At 35.3% G+C, this 19561-nt stretch overlaps 1 protein-coding gene across 4 annotated transcripts; it reads left to right on the top strand.

The window, feature by feature from the left end:
- The first annotated feature begins 278 nt into the window (after positions 1–278).
- Positions 279–19343, top strand: LOC110828343 (dymeclin). Of its 4 annotated transcripts, none has more exons than XM_087360871.1 (15): positions 279–421; positions 2592–2755; positions 4623–4769; positions 5357–5487; positions 6572–6656; positions 8084–8188; positions 9202–9341; positions 10504–10728; positions 12026–12210; positions 12506–12631; positions 13433–13546; positions 14273–14491; positions 15873–16055; positions 16808–16921; positions 17717–19343. In XM_087360871.1, the coding sequence occupies exons 2-15, from the start codon at positions 2616–2618 to the stop codon at positions 17876–17878; spliced, it is 2076 nt and encodes a 691-aa protein (XP_087216997.1). In that variant the 5' UTR covers positions 279–421; positions 2592–2615; the 3' UTR covers positions 17879–19343. The 4 variants fall into 4 exon arrangements, with proteins under 4 accessions (XP_087216997.1, XP_087216996.1, XP_087216995.1 ...); XM_087360870.1 differs by lacking the exon at positions 279–421 and adding an exon at positions 1917–2413; XM_087360869.1 differs by lacking the exon at positions 279–421 and adding an exon at positions 1918–2473.
- The last annotated feature ends 218 nt before the right edge of the window (positions 19344–19561 follow it).

Below are 19561 nucleotides of genomic sequence, written 5' to 3'. Positions count from 1 at the left end.
AAGATCCATATCAACAATGTGTAAATATGGACTGAAAACAATGGTTATGTTACCTAAGAAACTAATTGTTACATCATCGCTTTACTCGGCATTGTTGTGTTACATTACTGCCGTCAACAATCCGCTTTCATTATTGCGGAAAGAGCTGAGCTGTGAATAGCTTGTAGAAGTGCGTCGTAGACTAGATAATTTTGTGCTGGTTAAAACGTTTTAGAATATCACAAGTACTTATCTTATATAAGAATTATTACATTACATTACATTACAAAGACGTATTTACGTCAGATTCTCCGGAACCATGGTTCCACTGTCAATTTTTTAATGCAAGACAGTACCTTAAATTAGACCATGACAGTTTCCTTTCACATCCTTTCCAATTCATTATTTACTAATCCTGTCATTTGATGCTACATAACTGGAGGTATTGAAAGTATCATTAAATAAACTATTAATAAATAAAATAACCAAATCAAATATATGGGAGTATAGATGTTATTATGCCTATCAGAATTTAATGAAGGCTAAAATACTGGGGAGGGAACTTAAACTGAGAATCTATAAAGTTCTGATAAGACCAGTAGTCACATATGGATGTGAAGCCTGGACATTAACTAGCTTTGATGAGCAACAACTTAGAATATTTGAACGCAAAATATTACGGAAAATCTGTGGTCCAATACAGAATAGTGATGGCTCCTGGAGAATTAGGATGAATCATGAACTAGATTGTATCATACGGGGAGCAGATATTGTGAGGCTGATCAAAAGCAAAAGGTTAGCCTGGCTTGGCCATGTTGCAAGAATGGAAGGAAACAGGGTAACTAGAAGAGTGATGGAATGGAGACCGATGGGAAGAAGGATGAGAGGGAGACCATGGAAACGATGGATAGACGATGTGGAGGAGGATGGGAGTAAGGGGGTGGAGAAGAATTGTGAATGATACGACAGAATGGAAAAAGTTCATCAAACAAGCTAAGACCCACACAGGGTTATAACGCTATAAGAATAAGAGAAGAAATGAACTTAATTCCTTGGACTTTGCATGGTATGAAATTGTAGAAACTTTATAGCAGGCATCTATATGTAAAAATTTCATATTAAACTTAATATGGTGTAAAATTCTTTTCTTATTAATAAACAATCACAAAAAACTTAACAATAGGAAGTGTTGCAAGCTTGTAATGAAAACGACTAGCATTCTTTCTTTAGGAACACATTTTGTGTATAAAAGGCACAGGATGGATGGGGAATGTCTGACATTTTAATCTCTCGTACAATTCTAAAAAATGCTAATGTTGATGTTACTGCTTCATACCACAGAGAATACTTGTAAGATTTACTGATAATGGGGGAGTGGAGAATATTTATTCTATCTTTCAGACTATAAAAAGGATTAATTTACAGTATTGAAAATTCCCTTGACAGTTATTAAACTTTTCATATTTCAAATGAAGTAACAAAACTAAAGGTGTTCAAGCCACACCCCCAGGATGCACTGAAGCATTTGTATGACTGGTAACAATGCATTTGTGCATGAGTATTTTCAGCATAGACTTGGCTGTTTGAGAAGGAAACTGTCACAGGCATTAAATATCTCTTTGAACCATGCATCAGATGATTTGTGCATATTTTTTTACACAATTAAATGGGTTTAAAACTTTGTAAAATGACAAAGGATGGGATTTTATAACATTCTTTTGGATGGTTTTTGTGCAGTGAAGATGTCCAAGTTGGAGATAGTACGTTTATTTAAAATGTTGGTCTCTACTAAATGAGTCTACATGGTGCCAAGATCCAGAAGAACAGCATAATCATGTCTTAGTCTTTTGGGTTGCTATGCGGTGTGGACATATAGGTAGATACCAGTGTTTCAGAAGAACAGAATTGCAGATGGTGGCAGTATGTTTCTTTGAAATGTTGGTATCTCCCTACAAGTGACATCTGAGTGATAAAAAGATTTGTTTATCAAACCTGTATCCAAAAATCAGCTAATCCTGTAGAAAAAAAGTCACAACATTTAAACTGCAAATGGTGCTAAGTGACGTTTAGAATGAAATTAAAATATTAAAATTTGATGAACAGTGCTTTATCAATATGACGGCATACAGAGTGATTTGGGAAAACGAAGATGTCAGACTAGGTTGTTGCTCAGAAGAGTTTTCAAGACCAAATTTCGAGGAAAATGGGATTTAATATCACGTTTAAGGCTGAATAGTTTGTGTAGCTTGGGATTGGTCTAATCTGTTGTATTGTCTGAGGGTGTAATCAGCCTAAATCTTGTGATGAAGAAGAGGAAGATTGTGACGTTGATAAACTTTCTTTGCCGTTTAGGATCTTTGTCACCTGCTTTAAGTTAAGATAGAGAATATCATGCGATGTGGAAGAGTGATGTTGTTTGTGCGTGGCAAGTGAAGTTAGTGTTTGAAGTTTGCATTTTGCTTCATTATTTCAGCTGCTTTGTAGAGGAAAGAAGGTCATTCGAAAATAAATTTATTTTATTCCATATCCATGTTTGGCAGTAGGTTCCAGCAAATAATTTCTCGCATGAAGAGGTTATGTTTAGGTTATATGTGTTTAACATTTACATGCAGGCGGAATTGAATGCTTACGAAAGAATGGGAACTTCTGCAAGTCAACACGGCGACCTTGCTTCCAACGAATATCTCCAAAAATTTACCAGGAAAGAACATATATCACCAAATAATCCATTCTGGAATAGATTTTTATCAATTTCTTTCACACCCCCAGCAACAAGGTACAAATATGAACTCCAGTTTTACTTTTATATCCATGTTATGAGCTAAAGCTTTGTAGGTTATAATTTCTTTTAATTCAAATTTTTAATATCATGCTTTTGGATAGAATAGAATTGAATTTATTTTATTTACATTCTTCATAGGCCTAAGCCAAGGATGTAGAACAGGTCATAGCACAAATACAATACTTGTTTCTAGTACAAATATAAATACATAGTTATAACAGCTTTTTACAGATTTTTGAAACTATAGTATTACAGCAAAATAATTATGATGAGAAACCATCACAATTATTACTTACATGTATTTACAATAGTTGAGACTTTTTGGGTGATGTAAATTCTTCTACTGAGTAGAAGGAGTGAGGTAAGAGATACTCTTTTAACGCTAGCTTAAACATTTTTTATCGTGATTTAAACTTTTGATATTTACTGAGATTAAAATTTGGCACATGAAGGTTGTATCTGTTTCTCGTTCTTATATTGTAGATATCCGAATTTGTTTGAAATTTTTCCATGTTATCCACTACAAATGATAATAGTGAGAGCAAGAATTCACTGAGTAGTGGAAGAATATTAAACTTCTTAAATAATTCCCTACAAGAGCCTTTCCTTTTAGTGCCTGGAATTATTCTAATGATCCTCTTTTGAATGTAAAATACTTTTTTTGGTGTCTGTTGAATTTCCCCAGAAAATGATTCCATATGACATGATGGAATTGAATAAGCAAAATAAACTAGTTTTAAAGTTTTTGTTTTCACGAGTACTGCAACTGTCCTCATATCAAAACATGCCAAGCTTAGTTTATGGATAACATATTGAATATGCGTTTTCCAGTTGAATTTTCTTGTCAATTTGTAGGCCAAGAAATTTAGTTGTTTCTATTTCCTTGATTATTTTATCATCATACCCTATATTTAGATTTATACAAGTTCTGTTGTTAGTACAAAATTTCATGAAATTTGTTTTGTCAAAATTTATTGAGAGTTTATTGGCTTTAATCCATTTGTTCAATCTAGCAAAGCCATCGTTTATGAAATTTTGAAAACGGTCAATTTCTGGATGTGAAATTATAATATTAGTATCATCAGCAAAGAGTGTAGGTTTAGATTGAGAGTTGATGGTTGGGGCAGATCATTGATATATATGAGAAAAAGCAGAGGACCAAGCTATGTTGCCAGTTTGGTTTGACAAATGTTAACTACAATGAAGTGTTGAAGGTCATCTTCATACTTCAATGTGTGTGTGTGTGTATATGCCAGTCTTGAACATGGACTCAGAACGATCACATATGCAGTTATTAACTCTATATTTTTTGGCAGAAAGCATGAGTAGAATGTACTCCAGTCCACTTTACATATATTTGAATCTAAACTATATAAGCAGATAATAGATAAATATGTATTAATGCTATTGATTCTGGATACATCCAAAGTAATGAGCAGAATAAACTTTAAACTTTGCAGTGTACGTGAGTATTAAGGTGGAACATCACATAGAATTAACTTGTTTTTAGTGTGTGAATTATGTGGTAAGGGATGGAAACTGTAATTTGAGCTATTGAGAGCATTTTTAAATAAACCATAAATATCACCAATAGGGAGCAAGCCTGCATGCTTCAGTTATGATCATGGAAGAAGGAACATTTTCCAATATTAAATTTTTCTTAGTTGAGTGAAAAGCAATTTAAACATTGTTCTTAATTTGACTTTCACAAAGGCTCCTAGTAATCAAGGAAATATTTGGTGGTACCATTTTTGTTAAATAAGTGAGGCAAAATTCTTTTCACTGTTCACAGTGTGAACTGGCATGTTCAGACATATTTTTGTAAGGATCATTTGTGACTCTGTTTTGGCTACTGTTATAGTTCAGAACATCATGCATTAGACGAGCGAATTGATGCAACATGTCGCCAGTTACTTGCAAACAATCTGCAGTCTGGTAACTTTGGCTCACTGCTTCATGTTTTCCTGAGTCGAGCCTCAGAGCTGCTTGCCTCAGCACAGACTGACAAGTAAGTCTGTAGTGTAGCATTCTATATGTTATGTTCATTCTTGGTTTTTCTTGTTTATAACTTTTCAAACACTCAGTTCGCTGTCCGTTTAGTATAACAACATGCTTTGGTCACTATTTCTTGACATTAGGAGGAGAAAATATGATCTCCAGTGCAGTGACACAAACTCAAGGAAATGAACCTGATGATGGCCACATTGGACTGAAACATATTGTTCTAGTGAAAGGACAGTGAACTGAGTGTGTGAAAAGTGACAAACAAGAAAGACTGTTAACTGACAAGTAAGATTTTACATTCTGATGAATTTTCAAGTTTCTTTTGGGTTTTTGAAATATTGATGCTCTAAATATTAAATATGTGGGGCCCATGCAGACCTCTGTGGCTGTGGCCTTTTTCTATCATGTCATGTGTTTGCTCCATATTTTAATAAACCAGCTTGCTAGTCTATATGTTATGGACGATTATTAGTGTCAAGCTAATATACATCATTGGCCATTGTTCCTAATAACAAACAGGTCCACAGATTGTAATTTAGAATGTTTTTTTCATTCCAGTTTCAAATCACCAACTTCATTTTATTGTTTCAGTAACATGTTCTGTTGGCAGACTTACAATGCACTATTTATACTTCGTTGTATCACCAAATTCTTTGTGGAGAACTTGAAAGAAGAAGATTTGGTACGCCAGTTTGAGGCTTGCCCAGCCCGACAGCCTGATGGTACATTGCCAATAGCTTTAGTACCTACTGTTATAATAAGTGATCACATTTTCCTTCACTTGTTACTGAAATATTGGTTGTTTTTCTCTTATGTTGTAGTTTGGATATTTTGGCTATGGTTGGAGTTTTGTCAGCTTAAGTACATTTTTTATTGACGATGGCTGTCTTCTAGGTTGTTGTGCCATGTAGTCTGGTAGAAATTTACTGACGTTTCATAGGTCCTTGATGCCTCCATCATCAGAGTGACGTGTAAGCCGTGATGATGGAGGCAGCAAGGAGATCTGAAATGTCGGTAAACTTCTACCAGACTACACGGCGCAACAACCCAGAAGACAGCCATCTTCAACCCCACCTCCATGAAAATCATATGATGTAATATACTTTTTGACTTCTGTATTGAACCAAGTATGTAATGTATAGAAACTGTTGGTGGATTCATGAAGCCAAAATGCATTGGCAGGGAAGGAAATAAATAGCTAACATTAATGGTAAAAATTGTTGGTTTATGCAACTTCTGTACTATACTACTACATGGTATGAAGGGTTTTAACTTTGTAGGTTATGATTACATTAGAAATTTATCAATCAGCAATGATAGGAAAATATAAATTAGTACTTAAAAGAACATACTTTTGTTGTAAGGTCTGATGAGAGTACTCAAATCTGTGAATTGTACATAGTCACTTGGTGGCCCTCATACATAATGACAGGAAATGGAGTTTTTTGATTACATTTTTTAATTAAAGAATTTATTTAAAACCACATTTTGGTGAAAAAGTTTAGGGTGATGCAGTATTATAACATGTGTATGGGCTAGCAGGCTGTGAGTTTTGAACTCCTGCTGTAGATTATCCATCAGTGGATGTTTTTATAAATTGTTTTTGGATCCCTCACGTGACAGTTATATCAAACACATCTAAGTTGTGTCAAAAAGCAAGATTATACTTTTCCCAGACAAAAACAGAAAACTGAAGGCTACATTTCAGGCAAAGTTTTTTTATTTGATCTAAAGTTTTTGATGATTATGTACTCCTATCTTCCCTTTAGTGTGCACAAAGAGTAGTAACATGTAATTCTGTTGTAGGTACACGTCGTGATGATGAGAATGTGAACCAGCTGGACCTTTTTCTGGACTCCTTGATAGAGATAGTGGTTGATGTTCCTCTCAAGTTAGTTCAGTTTTTTGTAATATTTAATAATTCAGTCCATACCACAAAGAAAACAACAATTCACCATCACAAAGATAAACTGGGTCATATTGTTTAAGGATATTATTACTGTTTATAGTGAGAATCATATACAATCAATAAATACATCATGAAGAGTTATTGACTGTTGAAGCAAGTGGGACATACAGTTATCAGGGGGCTTTAAAGGGTTGCAACAATTCTTGTGTATCTATAGGGTAGTGGAAGTATATGTCTTTCTTATTAACCCTTTTGCTGTCCATTATTTTTCATTGCTTTGCTAAGAGAACATAATTTTAAGATAAAAGTCTGAAATTATCATAATGTTTAGATTTTTATGTACACTCATAAATACAGATGAAATTCATTTCCTACACACCAATCAGATATTCAGCATTATAGCCATTTCTCCTATAATGCAAATAGTTGCATTCGTGCAAAGCACTGTGTATGTTGTGGTATGGAAACCATTGGTTCGATTGGAATTAGAAGGTTAGGGGTATGGAGTTTGGATCCACAATCATGAATATAATTTTCATTAGTAATTAGTCATATTAATTTGAATGCTTGCATAATAAGTTTTCATACCTGCATTTATGGTTTACTTCTCTGAATTTCTTTATTTGTTTTGTTTTGATTGTGTTATATCCAACATGCAGCCATGTTGTGAAAACAGCTTTCTCTCTTAAATCAGTTATATTATGCCCAATTTATGTTATGAAAACATGCTTTAAAGGAGGAATGACTGTATTAAAACAAACTTTTATACAATGTTGTAGCCGCTTGAAATTGTGAATCTTTATCAAAACTGTCAGAGTTACACCTATAAGCATGAAAATTCCAGAAGCATGTGACATTTACTTACAAATTTAAAAAAAAAATTATACTAGACTGCTGCAATTTGAAAACAAACACAAATGTATTTTCACATTTCAGAGAGAAAAGTTGAATGTTAAAGCAAATGGAGAAGATTATTCTTTGTTTTGGACTAAAGTTTAGTTTTTTTGCTATTTGGTAATGCATAGACATTTAACCAGTCAGATGCTGCAGGAATAAGTTTTCACATTTCCATAGGTAACTTCATAAGTAGGTTGTTTGATATTAAAACTATCTGTAACAGTACCTTTAGTGATATTAATAAAGGACATCAGTTTTGGAGGTCTAATTGCCATGTTGCAATGTTTAGCATTTCTGATTTTTATTTAGGGAGTTCCAGGTTATAATCCTGATTCAGACATCAAATTGAGGACTTTTGTTAGTTTGCTCTGTCAGTTTAGGCATATATCAGGGTATTACCTTAAAATTGTTTTTGTGACAGTGTTGTGAGGAACAACTTGTTGAGTAGATCTTTGCATCTATTCCTTTCTTTTCCCATTGGTTAATACTGAAGTTCTGTTGTTATACTTTAGAGACTTCACTTACCCATTACACCTAGAGGCTATCAACTGCCTGCTAGTGCTGCTGTCTGTGCAGATGTTCTCACAACAACCTGCCTCGAAGTCCTGCATTTACAGGTAAGTTGTCTTAGCTAATCAGAAGACTCTTCTAAGACATTTCCACTTTATGTGGATTGTCTAACAGTTGAGCTTCTCCACTGTGTCTAGGTTCTTTGTTGAAAGCAGACTTAAAATGACCTATTGGCTTGCTGGGCCTGTTATAGGGTCATCATAACTTTGTTAGGTGTTTATTTCCAGGATTCTCAGACCTTATCAGCTATTCTAGAGATACTAGTTCCTAGCACGTAACTCTGACAGGCTTTCTCCTAATGAAATGTTGTTCTTGGTCTGCAACATGGATGTAGTGTTGAATTTTAGGAGAGAACTAGAGAATTGTGTGTTGGAATTGGAATATGAACAGTTCTGTAGTTGTGCTGAAAGCAAAAGAAAAATGCACCATACAAATTAGAATATTATACTGTCAGACAGATGGTTCATGCCAAAACATCCTTCATGATGTTTAGACTTGTTTAAAAATGGGAAACAGTCTGCCCATGTTTTCTCACAAATATGTACCTCTAGGTCCCTCTGAAATGTCAGTAGCCACCTGGTGTCATAACCCAAAGTTCACATTTTCACTACCATGAAAGCTTCAAATCTCACATTGACTAATTTCATTGATACCGCAGTCATGTTATCACAGGTCACCCAGACATATTAACAGTATGGCTTCTAGTCCGCATAAACTGAGCTCATTGTGACACTCATGCCAGTGATATCACTGTGGACCTGTACCAGTCCATTATTTTCATACTTGCCATTGAATGTGTCATGGAGTTTCACTGAACATTGGAATCCGTACTGTGTGTGTTACAAGAGTTTATTGTATTATGTATTTCCACTGAAAATTTCAGTCCTTTATTTTAGTTGTTGATTTTACGATCAATTTTCACTGATAATTTGAGCCCTTCCTTCGTTTCAGGAGTTGATTTTTTGTGTATTTTTATTGGAAATTTGAGTCCATACTTAATTTCAAGAGTTGATCAAAGAAATGGAGGTTTATTGAATATTGAGTCTGTACTATGTTTCAGGAGTTTGATGCAGGGTCGCTACTCGATACATGCTCCACTGCTTGTCAAAACCCTCCTCCAACACTTTATCAGCCAAGACAAGGCACCTCCAGGCCTGTACAGGAGTTCTGCAGGGGGAAGTGTAGTGATTGGTTTGGCCTGTATGTTGGTAATAAGACTGTTTTTCATAGTATTAGTGTTTTAATGAATTTACAACAAGAAAATTGTGTGTGTGTGGACGCGTTTGCGTGCATGTGCATATATGTGTTCATATGTACATGTTTGTGTGCAGGTGTGTATATATATATTTTTTACATTCATTTATAATTTGAGAAGAACCAGTCCTGAATACTGTCTGCTCTGTATTTTCCATAACCTATTAAAATTGTTGATTTCCATCAAGATAAAATTTAATGCATACTGATATCCTTTCATAAACAAATATAAAAAAGTTTTGTTTGTGTATTCTCTTATAAGTCAATAATGACCAGTTCTCTCCATTCATAACATCTCAAAATGATTGCTGCTTATCACTTCAAATATTTTGGGTTTGATTTCATATATTTATAAAAGTCGAGTTGTATTTATAGTGACTAACAATATACTTTGAACTATATGTAGCCTACCTTCACATTAAGTGGCCTCTGCTGACCTTGGGAATCTATAATTCATTTCTGAGGTGAAGGCACCCATGGTGCAGATTCCATTATACCCATTGATAGAGGGATTTTGAACATGATGATTGGCATAGGGGACCTGAAGTTTAATGTGATATACTCGCTTTCTTATAGTTTTACCTTTGGCAGAAGTGAAGGCTTCAGTCTGTGCAGAAAAACCTACACACAGAGCTGAATGAGGAACCAGGTCTTTCATGTTAAGTTCTTCAATCTGAAAATATTTCTCCTATTTTCATCACTGCAGATTCCTCAGAATTTGAGTCCAGAGGTTTCTAACAGCAAAAGTTTGCAAAATAAACATTTCTTCTGGTATCCATCCATCCGTCCTTCCATCTTCCTTCCTTCCTCTCATTCATCCAGTAGGCAAGCATATAGATGTCTTTAAGAAATTATTTTCTTGCAAGATATTTTAAGCATCTAAAATTGGTTTATTTAGTATCAGATACTCTTTTGTAAATTAAAACAATAATATTATCTATTATTAATATACTATGCTAGATTTAGATGTGCAGCATAATCTTTTCAGATTTAATATGTTATTGATATTTTGCAGTTTGCGTATCCTAAATACCAGCACGTCTTTGGATAGGACTTTGAGGGCTATTGAATTAAAACATATGTAATGGTACTGTGATATTGTGTGCAGCGGAACTATGGAACATGCTGACATTTGGCATGACTCGTGGCATTGCGTCTGCTTCTCCAGTATCATCTGACAATGTGACTGTGGTGAAGCCTAATGAGGTTTCAGAATCACCACTGTCAAACCAGGCGCTGCTGTTGGTACTTGTGCTAGCAAACCACTGCACTAGTGACAAGAACCTCCACAACCCATACAGACAGGCTCTCTTCTCCTGTTCCAATTCACAAGGTAGCTCATTGAAGTCCATTTTACAACATTTTATTGTCATAGCACAAGGATGTTGTATGTATTTGTGTGTCTGAAAAATGCATAAGGTGAATGTCTCAGCTATCAACATCATAAGCTATGAAACTTTATATCAAATTTGGAGAGAGTACCTGTAATCTGCACTAAATTTTATGTTTGTACTAATAATCAACATTTTTGTCTGTTGTTATGTATGTATGCCAGCAGAGTTTATAGCTGGGGGGGGGGGGGGGGGGGGGGGGGTTTCTGATCTAGCATGGGGTTGTCATTTGAAAGTGACATGATTATAAGCAATTGTGAGAATGAGGTAATGGGTTAACCACTTGATTATGATATTTATAACGTGCACAGATTTCTTTAACTCTTCGTAATTTTTATTGGTGTGAAATCCTGTGTCTGCATAAATAAACTTTAAATTCTTTAAATTTAGTTTTTGGTTTACTTACTTATCATCCTTACATGCACTTTTTAAGATTCAGAATCTGCAAATCAGAGTTTGCTAATGCAGTCTCCTTCAGTATGTTTACATCTGTAAGAAACCATACCTGCTACTTAAAAATTGCATTGATATCTATCAGTTCGTACAGTTTGGAAAATAAAGCTATACCTTTTGACATTTTATTTGTAAAATTATATTTAATATAGGCAAAAGCTTCTACATAATATCAACAGATCTCCTACACTTCCAAGAAACAGATTTCTGCATAACATGAGATATTCAGGGCTACGAAGTTTCAGTTCATAACTAAGCAGGTTTTGTAGAAACTGGCTCATAGTGCACCACATATTATTGAAAGGTCCCTCTCATCATCAGGTGTATGATCAGGGCCCTAATGATGGAGGCAGCAAGCACCTCTGAAATGTCAGTAAACTTCTACCAGACTAAATGGCAAAACAACCCAGAATGTGGCCATATCCATCTATCATTTAAATTAGGTTCATATATGTAAGTAAAGCTGTCCCGCTGTATGCCATAAAGGCGCTTGGGGGGGAGTGGAAGGTATAGCTCCAACTCATTCCTAACCTCCGCACTAGATGGGAGTGAGAGGTCAGCATCACGCCCTTGGAAAGGACCCCGGTACCCATTGGATAGGCTGGGTGGCCCTAGAGCTAGTCTGGATGCAAGAGGCTAGAGGAAAGATCCTCTGCCCCCATTGGGGACTGAACCCTGGTCTTCCAGTCCGTTGCCAGTCACTATACTGACTGAACTACCCTGGCTCACTATATAAAGTTGAATTTCATGTCTTGAAGATACATTTCACACATCATTGTCCTGCAGACCCATGCAATGAAGCAACACCAACTAGGGCAGCTGCTACATTTAAACTGGACCTGGGCCGTTTGTATACAACACTCTGCAATGTCCCAAGCTCAGACCAGACTACATTGCTGCTGTACCTCCTGGTTCACCGCAACCGACATGTCAAGACGTATATCATGTCCCGCTCTGACATAGAACTGTTGGTAAGATTTCAAGAATTTATCAAATTGATAGAGAATTGGCTTGGAAAGAGCACTTTACAAGGGAACAGGAAGTTGTGCATGACTGAAATAGGACAAGTAGTCAGTTCTAAAGATGTTCCAAACCAAATACCATATTTCATCGATTTTAAGACACATTCTTTTTAACATTTGATTTTTAGTTATTACCTTGTATATACACCTTCTGTTACAACTTTAAATTTTTCTTCCACAGTTGTGAAGTTACATTTAATAGAAAGTTCAGCTTTGTGTACCAATGATACATTATGTGTTGCAGGTGGTGCCTGTACTGAAGACTCTGTACCATGCTCCAGATAGCAATTCTCATCATATATATATGTCTCTTATCATCTTGCTCATTCTAAGCGAGGATGACCTCTTCAATAAGACTGTACATGAAATGGCAAGTTACCTCATGTGAGATATTAACATGGCATGTAAGAGTGAGTGTGCACACATGTGTATGTGAATGTGAGTTTTTTTATTTATTTGTGTTGGAAGAAAGAAAAAGTTGGACACTTAAAACAACTTATAGACTACCAGCTCAGTAATAGCACCTATGCGTAGTATTCAGGAGTTCCTGGGTACAAATCTTGGCCTGGATTTCTTTGGTTTCTCTTCGTTCCTCCAGACAGACAGTGACTGCTTCCTTCGACATCCTTTCCAGTTTATCATTTGTTAATAATCCTGTCATTTGACACTATGTAATCTGAGCTACTGACAGTGTTATTACTTAAACTTTAAATAAATAAATTGACTTCAGACCTGTGGGAAGATGAAGACCTAGAAATTTGTCATAAAAACTGCTAGATGGTTACAATCTTGAGGTTGGAATGGGTCATTTATTGGCAGTACTTTTTGACTAAAGAAGATGTTTTGTTTGTGTTGGTTACACCATAACTTTGCTGCTGCACTGAATATGGATTTCACAAACAATGTGTTAGGTATGAACATATTCAGAAGGTTTATGTATTCTGCACTGAAATGTGCCTTTGCAGTCTTGTTGAGGTAGGAAACTGGAAAATAAACTTTTGTACTGTTTGGCAGTCAGTATTTTCTAAATTCAGTGTCACCTTAATATTTTTTTCAGTTTTTATTTTTCCCAAGTACATCTTTGTCACATTTTCAGAGAGAACATTTGTGCATTCTGCAATTAATCTGGCTCTGATAAACATGAATTTATAGTATATACTGTTCTATACAGATGCTGAAGGGGGTGACCTGGTACACAGAACGCTCAATCTCCGAGATCTCATTGGGTGGTCTGCTGGTACTTGTGGTGATCCGCACCATTCAGTACAATATGCTGAAGATGAGAGTAAGTGAAACTTGATGTGTCCAAGCTACTACATGTAATCAGTTTATATAAAACCACACAAATTTTACACATTTGCCCTGCCAGATGATATTCTTGTATTTTGTGTGTAATGTTTTCAGAATGATTGGGAGAGCCTTGCTTTGTATTTTGACTTCAAGGAATGTGCCTTTAGTTTTAGAGTATTTAGGTTGTTGCTTTCCAAACAAAATCTATTAGAGATGTGTTCATGAACAAAACACTTACTGTACAAAGTGGCCAAAGACCCATAAAAATTAATTAGGAAGGGCCTACCTGCATTAGTTTCAGTTAACATGAGACTTGTATGCTTCTGTTATGCCGTGAGAGACTAGTGTATTCTTAAAATTTTTATTATTGTATTTTAGTGCTCAGACACAAGGAGTGAATTTACCTTTTGTAGGGATAAAGGTTTTACCCTGCACAGCTGCAATCTTGTAATTGTAAGCAGAACATTTTATTGGGTTAAGCAACACTTTGGAATGAAGACATGTAACACCATCCTCTGTTCTGATCACATATTGGTCTCTTCATGTATAAATTACCGCTCCATATTTGCATCACTTGTCACTCATTCATTCATGACTTTCTTAAACAAAAAAGTCTAATTCTAAACTCACACAACTTGTAGACCAAGAAGAATTTATTGACTGTTTACTTCATCATTTTAAAACATCACAGCTGTAGTATTAATGAATGTTGCTTTTGCAGGATAAGTATCTTCACACAAATTGCCTGGCTGCACTTGCCAACATGTCAAGTCAGTTCCGATCACTGCATCCATATGTGAGTCAGCGTTTAGTTAGCCTGTTTGAGACTCTTGCAAAGAAACATAATCGCCTTGCTGATCAAATTCAACAGCAGGACGCAGTAGGGTCAGCCCATGTCACAGTTGTCAATATGGAGGACACAGAGAAACCATCAGACTTGGTGAGGCAAGGTGGCAAGCCACTGTGCTCTGCAGATGTGGTTAAGTTTAAGTGTGTTTTACAAAACAGGGTGTTATAGGGTCTCAGAATAAGGGGTGGGCTCTTGTGAACATGGTAATTAAAAATTCATGTTCCATAAAAGGCAGAGAATGTGACTATCAAGGACTCTACTCAGTGAAGTCAGTTAATCAGTCAGGCATTCAGTTATGAAATCAATGAGATGTGTTGATTTTGCAAATGGAATTTTATGTTAAAATTTTTGCATCATGTTGTGACTCAGATGTTTGCTCGCAATGTGTCATCATAAGCTAAAACTCCACTTTCATGACTTATATTCTAGTTTTAGTCATCTTCAACATCTTTGTATGTGTTTTATAGTAATATTATTTTTTACAGAAATATTTCACCTACACAAAAACATTATTTTGGAAGGGTTAAAATGCCCCTTGCTATGCAGTCAGGGGACATTTAAGAGTTGAACCTCATGAATGCAGTTCTTTACTAAAACCACTACACAGTCAAACAAATGTAGAATGGCACAGTCCAGTGTTATGCTTCAGGCATCAGTCATATATCTTTGAATGTTGTTTTAGAGAGGCTTGAGGTGGGAGCATAAAACATAGAAATGTGCAGAAAAAGACATATAAACAGTTGCTCTAAGTGTAGATGTATAACACTTTCATAAGCAAAGAAATTGAGGTTATAATTGAGAATACAAGACCAGTCATACACCAACCATATATTGGTTTCCTTTGTAAAAGTTTTTAAAAGACAAACACAAGACCAGAGGAAGCTTTTTCTTGACTAAAGAAAACTACACGATTTATTAAATAGATTTGATATCTGTTAATCTACCGTTTTTCATGTTTATAGGAACAAATCTTTGCATTTGAAACATGGGATTTTTTCATATGTAAAATTATAACACTGTCAGATTTGTCAGTTTATTTTATTTTGTTTGTTTTACAAAGAATATTTTGTCATAAGTAGTTCCAAATATATGCACACATTTTTCAGTACCAATTGCAAACACTGCAGGAATGAAAGTGTGCCTTGAAATTGGCTGTCAGGTCCACTTCAGTTATATACAACTCTGCACAGTAAATAGTAATTTAATATTTAAATTTGATAAGGTATTGTAGATGCGTCATATTGTGAATAGTATTAAAATATATAAATATTTTAAATAACCGTCAATCACAATAAAATTTAAAGATTAAAAGATTTAAAATATCATATTATGTTCCCTATCGAGTACTCGATAGGGAACATAATATTATGTTATTTTAAATATTTATATATTTAAATTTGAGACATAACTCACTAAATTACAATTCAAGTGTTAATTTTTTTGTAGTGATAAAAGTAATATGTGATTCAAGGTTCAGGACCTTGGTGTCTTGGAAGAGGTTCTGCGCATGGTCTTGGAGATAATCAACTCATGCTTGAGTCACCAGCTGGCACACAACCCTAATTTGGTATACACGCTTCTGTACAAGAAACATGTGTTTGAGCCATTTCACACCCACCCTGCTTTCCAGGACATTGTGCAGAACATTGGTGCTGTAAGTTTGACAGTTCCTGCTGCAACACCAATCATGTTTTTATGATTAAGCAGAGCTTGGGGAAGGTATTCACTGATATCTGATTTCTTGACAGATATTAATGAAACATGCAGCACAGAAAGAATTGCCTCTGTTTTAGATTTAGCTCTGAAAAATAAAGTTTTGACTTTTAAAGTGTAATTAAGTCCAAGCTAGGCAGGAGGGTTTGCAATTTAATGGGTGACTATGTAAATATAATAAAGAGGACACAGAAGTTTTACTAGAGGCTAGTAGACAGGTGGGCTAGAAGTAAATGAGATGAGTTCAAGGAATGATAGAAGCGAGAAAATGTAACATTATTTTATATAGGACATATCAGGGACTGAACAAAACAGGTGATGCATCCGGGAAAACGATAGTTTGGGGAACAATGGATAGAGGTTTCACTGTAATTGGAGATGTCATCTATGTATTACTTTAAATTCTCGGAGCAGATGCTAGCAATATGGATTAGGGTCTTTCATGGTTTATGGGCAAAAGCTATGAGTGTTTCTCTTTCTACTCCTTAGCAGTTCATCATTCACAAAATTATATAATTTCTTATTTTACACATATAACCAATGCAGTTGATAAGCATAATGAAATAAACCTGGAACTTTCATTATGGCATAAAATATGTGGTCACAATCTGTGTGTGTGTGTGGTTATGAGTCTTGGTATGTGTGTGCCTGCATATCATAGCATCCATCTGAAGGTAGTGATGATGTGTGTAGGTGATCCTGTACTTCTCCAGCAGGCTGGACCAAGTTCAGAAGGACTTGAGTGTGGCTGAGGTCCTGGCCACTGTCCAGCATGGGGCCCTTCAATGGCCTAAGGAGAGGCTGAAGGTGATTCTTTGAAATTTCTCACCAATAAGATGAGTTATTTTACTTTATGTTATTTTCATTCTGAAGCATGGGGCTGTCTTATATTCATAAATGAATAAAAATTTTAAAATATCAACAGATTCAATAATGGCTTTGGAAATCAGCTTTATGCTTCTTATATTGTTCTTACTGTTACTACCGTACTTGTACACAGTTTATCCAGTTCTGTATTTTTGTAGTCATTAGATTGTAACTAATAGTCTTACATCTGATGTACATTTCAAAATGCAACATCTATCATACATCATTCAGTATTTCCATCTTATTGCTTCTTTCACTTTTCTTCATTTCTTGAATAGGTCTGATGTTTTAGTTCTTTACGTCGCTGTTCGAAGACCAACTGTCGGTCAAATCTTCATTTTCAAGAATGTGATGTGCTGCTTCTGGAGCAGTGATCATGTGACTGTCTTGGTAGTTGGTGATCTCGTCGTTGTGAAGCGTCATTTGTTTGATGACATCATTGTTTGGCGATGATGACGAATCACTAATTTTATATTATAAGATAATTGATGTGCCTTATAAATGTTGTATGCTTCCAGAAATATAGTGGTACAAGTGAAATTTCCAAATGATGGCTGGTATAGAATTAACAGCCTTGTTGATAGCTGGTGGAATGAAACACCATGTTGCTTTTAAAACATGTTTTAAGTGTCCAGCTTCTGATACAACTAGATGGTGACTTATCATTATGTGTATTATTTATGAACATTTCTGTCAAAGAATTTACAGCTAATAGGATTTTTTGGTTTATTGTAGAAATTCCCAGACCTGAAATTCAGGTATGTGGAAGAAGATGAACCAGAGGACTTTTTTATCCCGTATGTGTGGTCTTTGGTGTGTCAGTCTTCCGGGCTGTATTGGAATCCAGCAAGCATCAAGCTGTTTGCTGCAGACAATGGCTCCCCCTTGGTCTGTTGATTGTTTTGAGAACTGGTGATTTCTGAAATATCTTCATGGTTGTAATTAGTGACATAACTATGAGCATTTGTGCATGACAGTGTTTTTATGAGATACTGTGGCCATACTCATCATGATCCAGTTACTTATGCTGCCATGGCCATAGTCATTAGATACCATATTAATCTTCATTGTGCTATATATATTGAAATAAGAAATGAGAGATGAGTCAAAGCCTGTGAAATCAGAATCATAAAATTGGAAGAGGAAATGTTATGTTTATGCACATTTATATTAGAACATCTATGTAGTGGTTTATTTAGTGTGCATTACCTACTACCGTTCCCTTCACATTTTTGTGTATCATAAAACTGGTTCTTTGTTATATTTTTTCTCTGAGAATGTACTATGTGTATCAATATATCAAATAATAATAAATTGTTAATATATGTTGATACATTTACAGACTTCCAACTTTGAGGACATAAAAGTGAAGGTGACAGCCTTCTGGGATGTTGTGCCATGTAGTCTTGTGGAAGGTAATTGATGTTTCAGAAGTGCCTACTGCCTCCATCATCAGGGCAATCAATAAGCTGCTCACAAAAAAGTAGTTGGTAGAATGGGAAGAGGCTGGACTAGGTTGAAACTTGGCTGAACCAATGGATAAGGGGGCGAGGATCAAGGTAAGGACAGACAGAGCATGGGAGCCAATTGGAGAGTAGGGGTGACCACAGCCTGGGGCAAGGGGGGAGACACAATATGAAACTCGGTTTTGACCTGGGTTAGTCTGCTTTTTTTCTGTGTGTGGCTTACTTATTGACCTGATGCCAGAGATGAATTGCACCTCTGAAACATCAGTCAACTACAAGACTACAGCTCAGTACCCCAGAAAGGTGTAATTTTCATATGCATCACTGTGAGATCCTGAAATGTTATAGATGTAAAAGTGTGCTATAACCATGGTTCAAGAGTTGAAAGACTTGGTGTGTTTAAAAGGCATTCTTGATATGGAATACCTAATTTCATGATATAGTCTTCAAAGTGGAACCATAGTTATCTGATGCCATATGCTTGATTGTTTTCTCAGGGCTCTGTTAGGAAAGAACTTTTAATTTCCCCAAGTCTAATTAATGTAATGACTGTGGCCATTGTCAGTGAAAGACTATAGTCACTTGTGAAATTTATCTCCAGACGCTCATCTACGGTTACTTTGTTCAGTTGTGTCAGTATATATGATTCCTTGCTTATAGTAATATTTGGTCCTCTCTTAGTGTATTCTGGTCTAATCATCATTATACCAAAATACTGTTAATGCCTTTCTTAATGTAATTTTCTATATTATGTGCATATTGAATGTGTTAGAAATATTGTTACATTTATCATTTAAATTTTATTTAATTGTCCAATTGGGGTCAAAATGATATCCCAATATAATCTACTTAATCTGTATGGAGAATGTAAGAATATATTTGTAAATGAATTTAAATTATTATTTTTTTGTGTAAAGAGAATCTCATTTATGTTATTTTTATTTATTCTTAAATTAAGACTGATCTTGCCAGGTACAGGTTTTAATAGATGGCGTTTTGTTGTGTTGTCTAACCTGTTGAAACTTTTTGCCACTGGACTGGAACATGATCCTTTGAATAGTGTAAGAGGTAGCGTGTCAGAACATCAAGAAGTGCAGTAAAATTTCAGAACTTC

This window comes from Zootermopsis nevadensis, unplaced genomic scaffold (assembly GCF_977971745.1).
Source record: "Zootermopsis nevadensis isolate Lab colony 2312 unplaced genomic scaffold, Znev_1.0 Znev_ptg000050l, whole genome shotgun sequence".
In the NCBI taxonomy this organism is placed as follows: Eukaryota; Metazoa; Arthropoda; class Insecta; order Blattodea; family Termopsidae; genus Zootermopsis; species Zootermopsis nevadensis.
Note: the sequence above shows the minus strand (reverse complement) of the source record. Positions and strands in the feature narration are given on the sequence as shown.

What these genes read in the sequence shown, in the direction of transcription:
- LOC110828343 (XM_087360868.1), top strand. Translation starts at nt 2,556, where the DNA reads ATGTTTAGGTTATATGTGTTTAACATTTACATGCAGGCGGAATTGAAT. An exon ending in CCCAGCCCGACAGCCTGATG is followed by an intron (nt 5,488 to 6,571) that starts GTACATTGCCAA and finishes ATTCTGTTGTAG; the next exon opens with GTACACGTCGTGATGATGAG. An exon ending in CAGAGAAACCATCAGACTTG is followed by an intron (nt 14,492 to 15,872) that starts GTGAGGCAAGGT and finishes ATGTGATTCAAG; the next exon opens with GTTCAGGACCTTGGTGTCTT.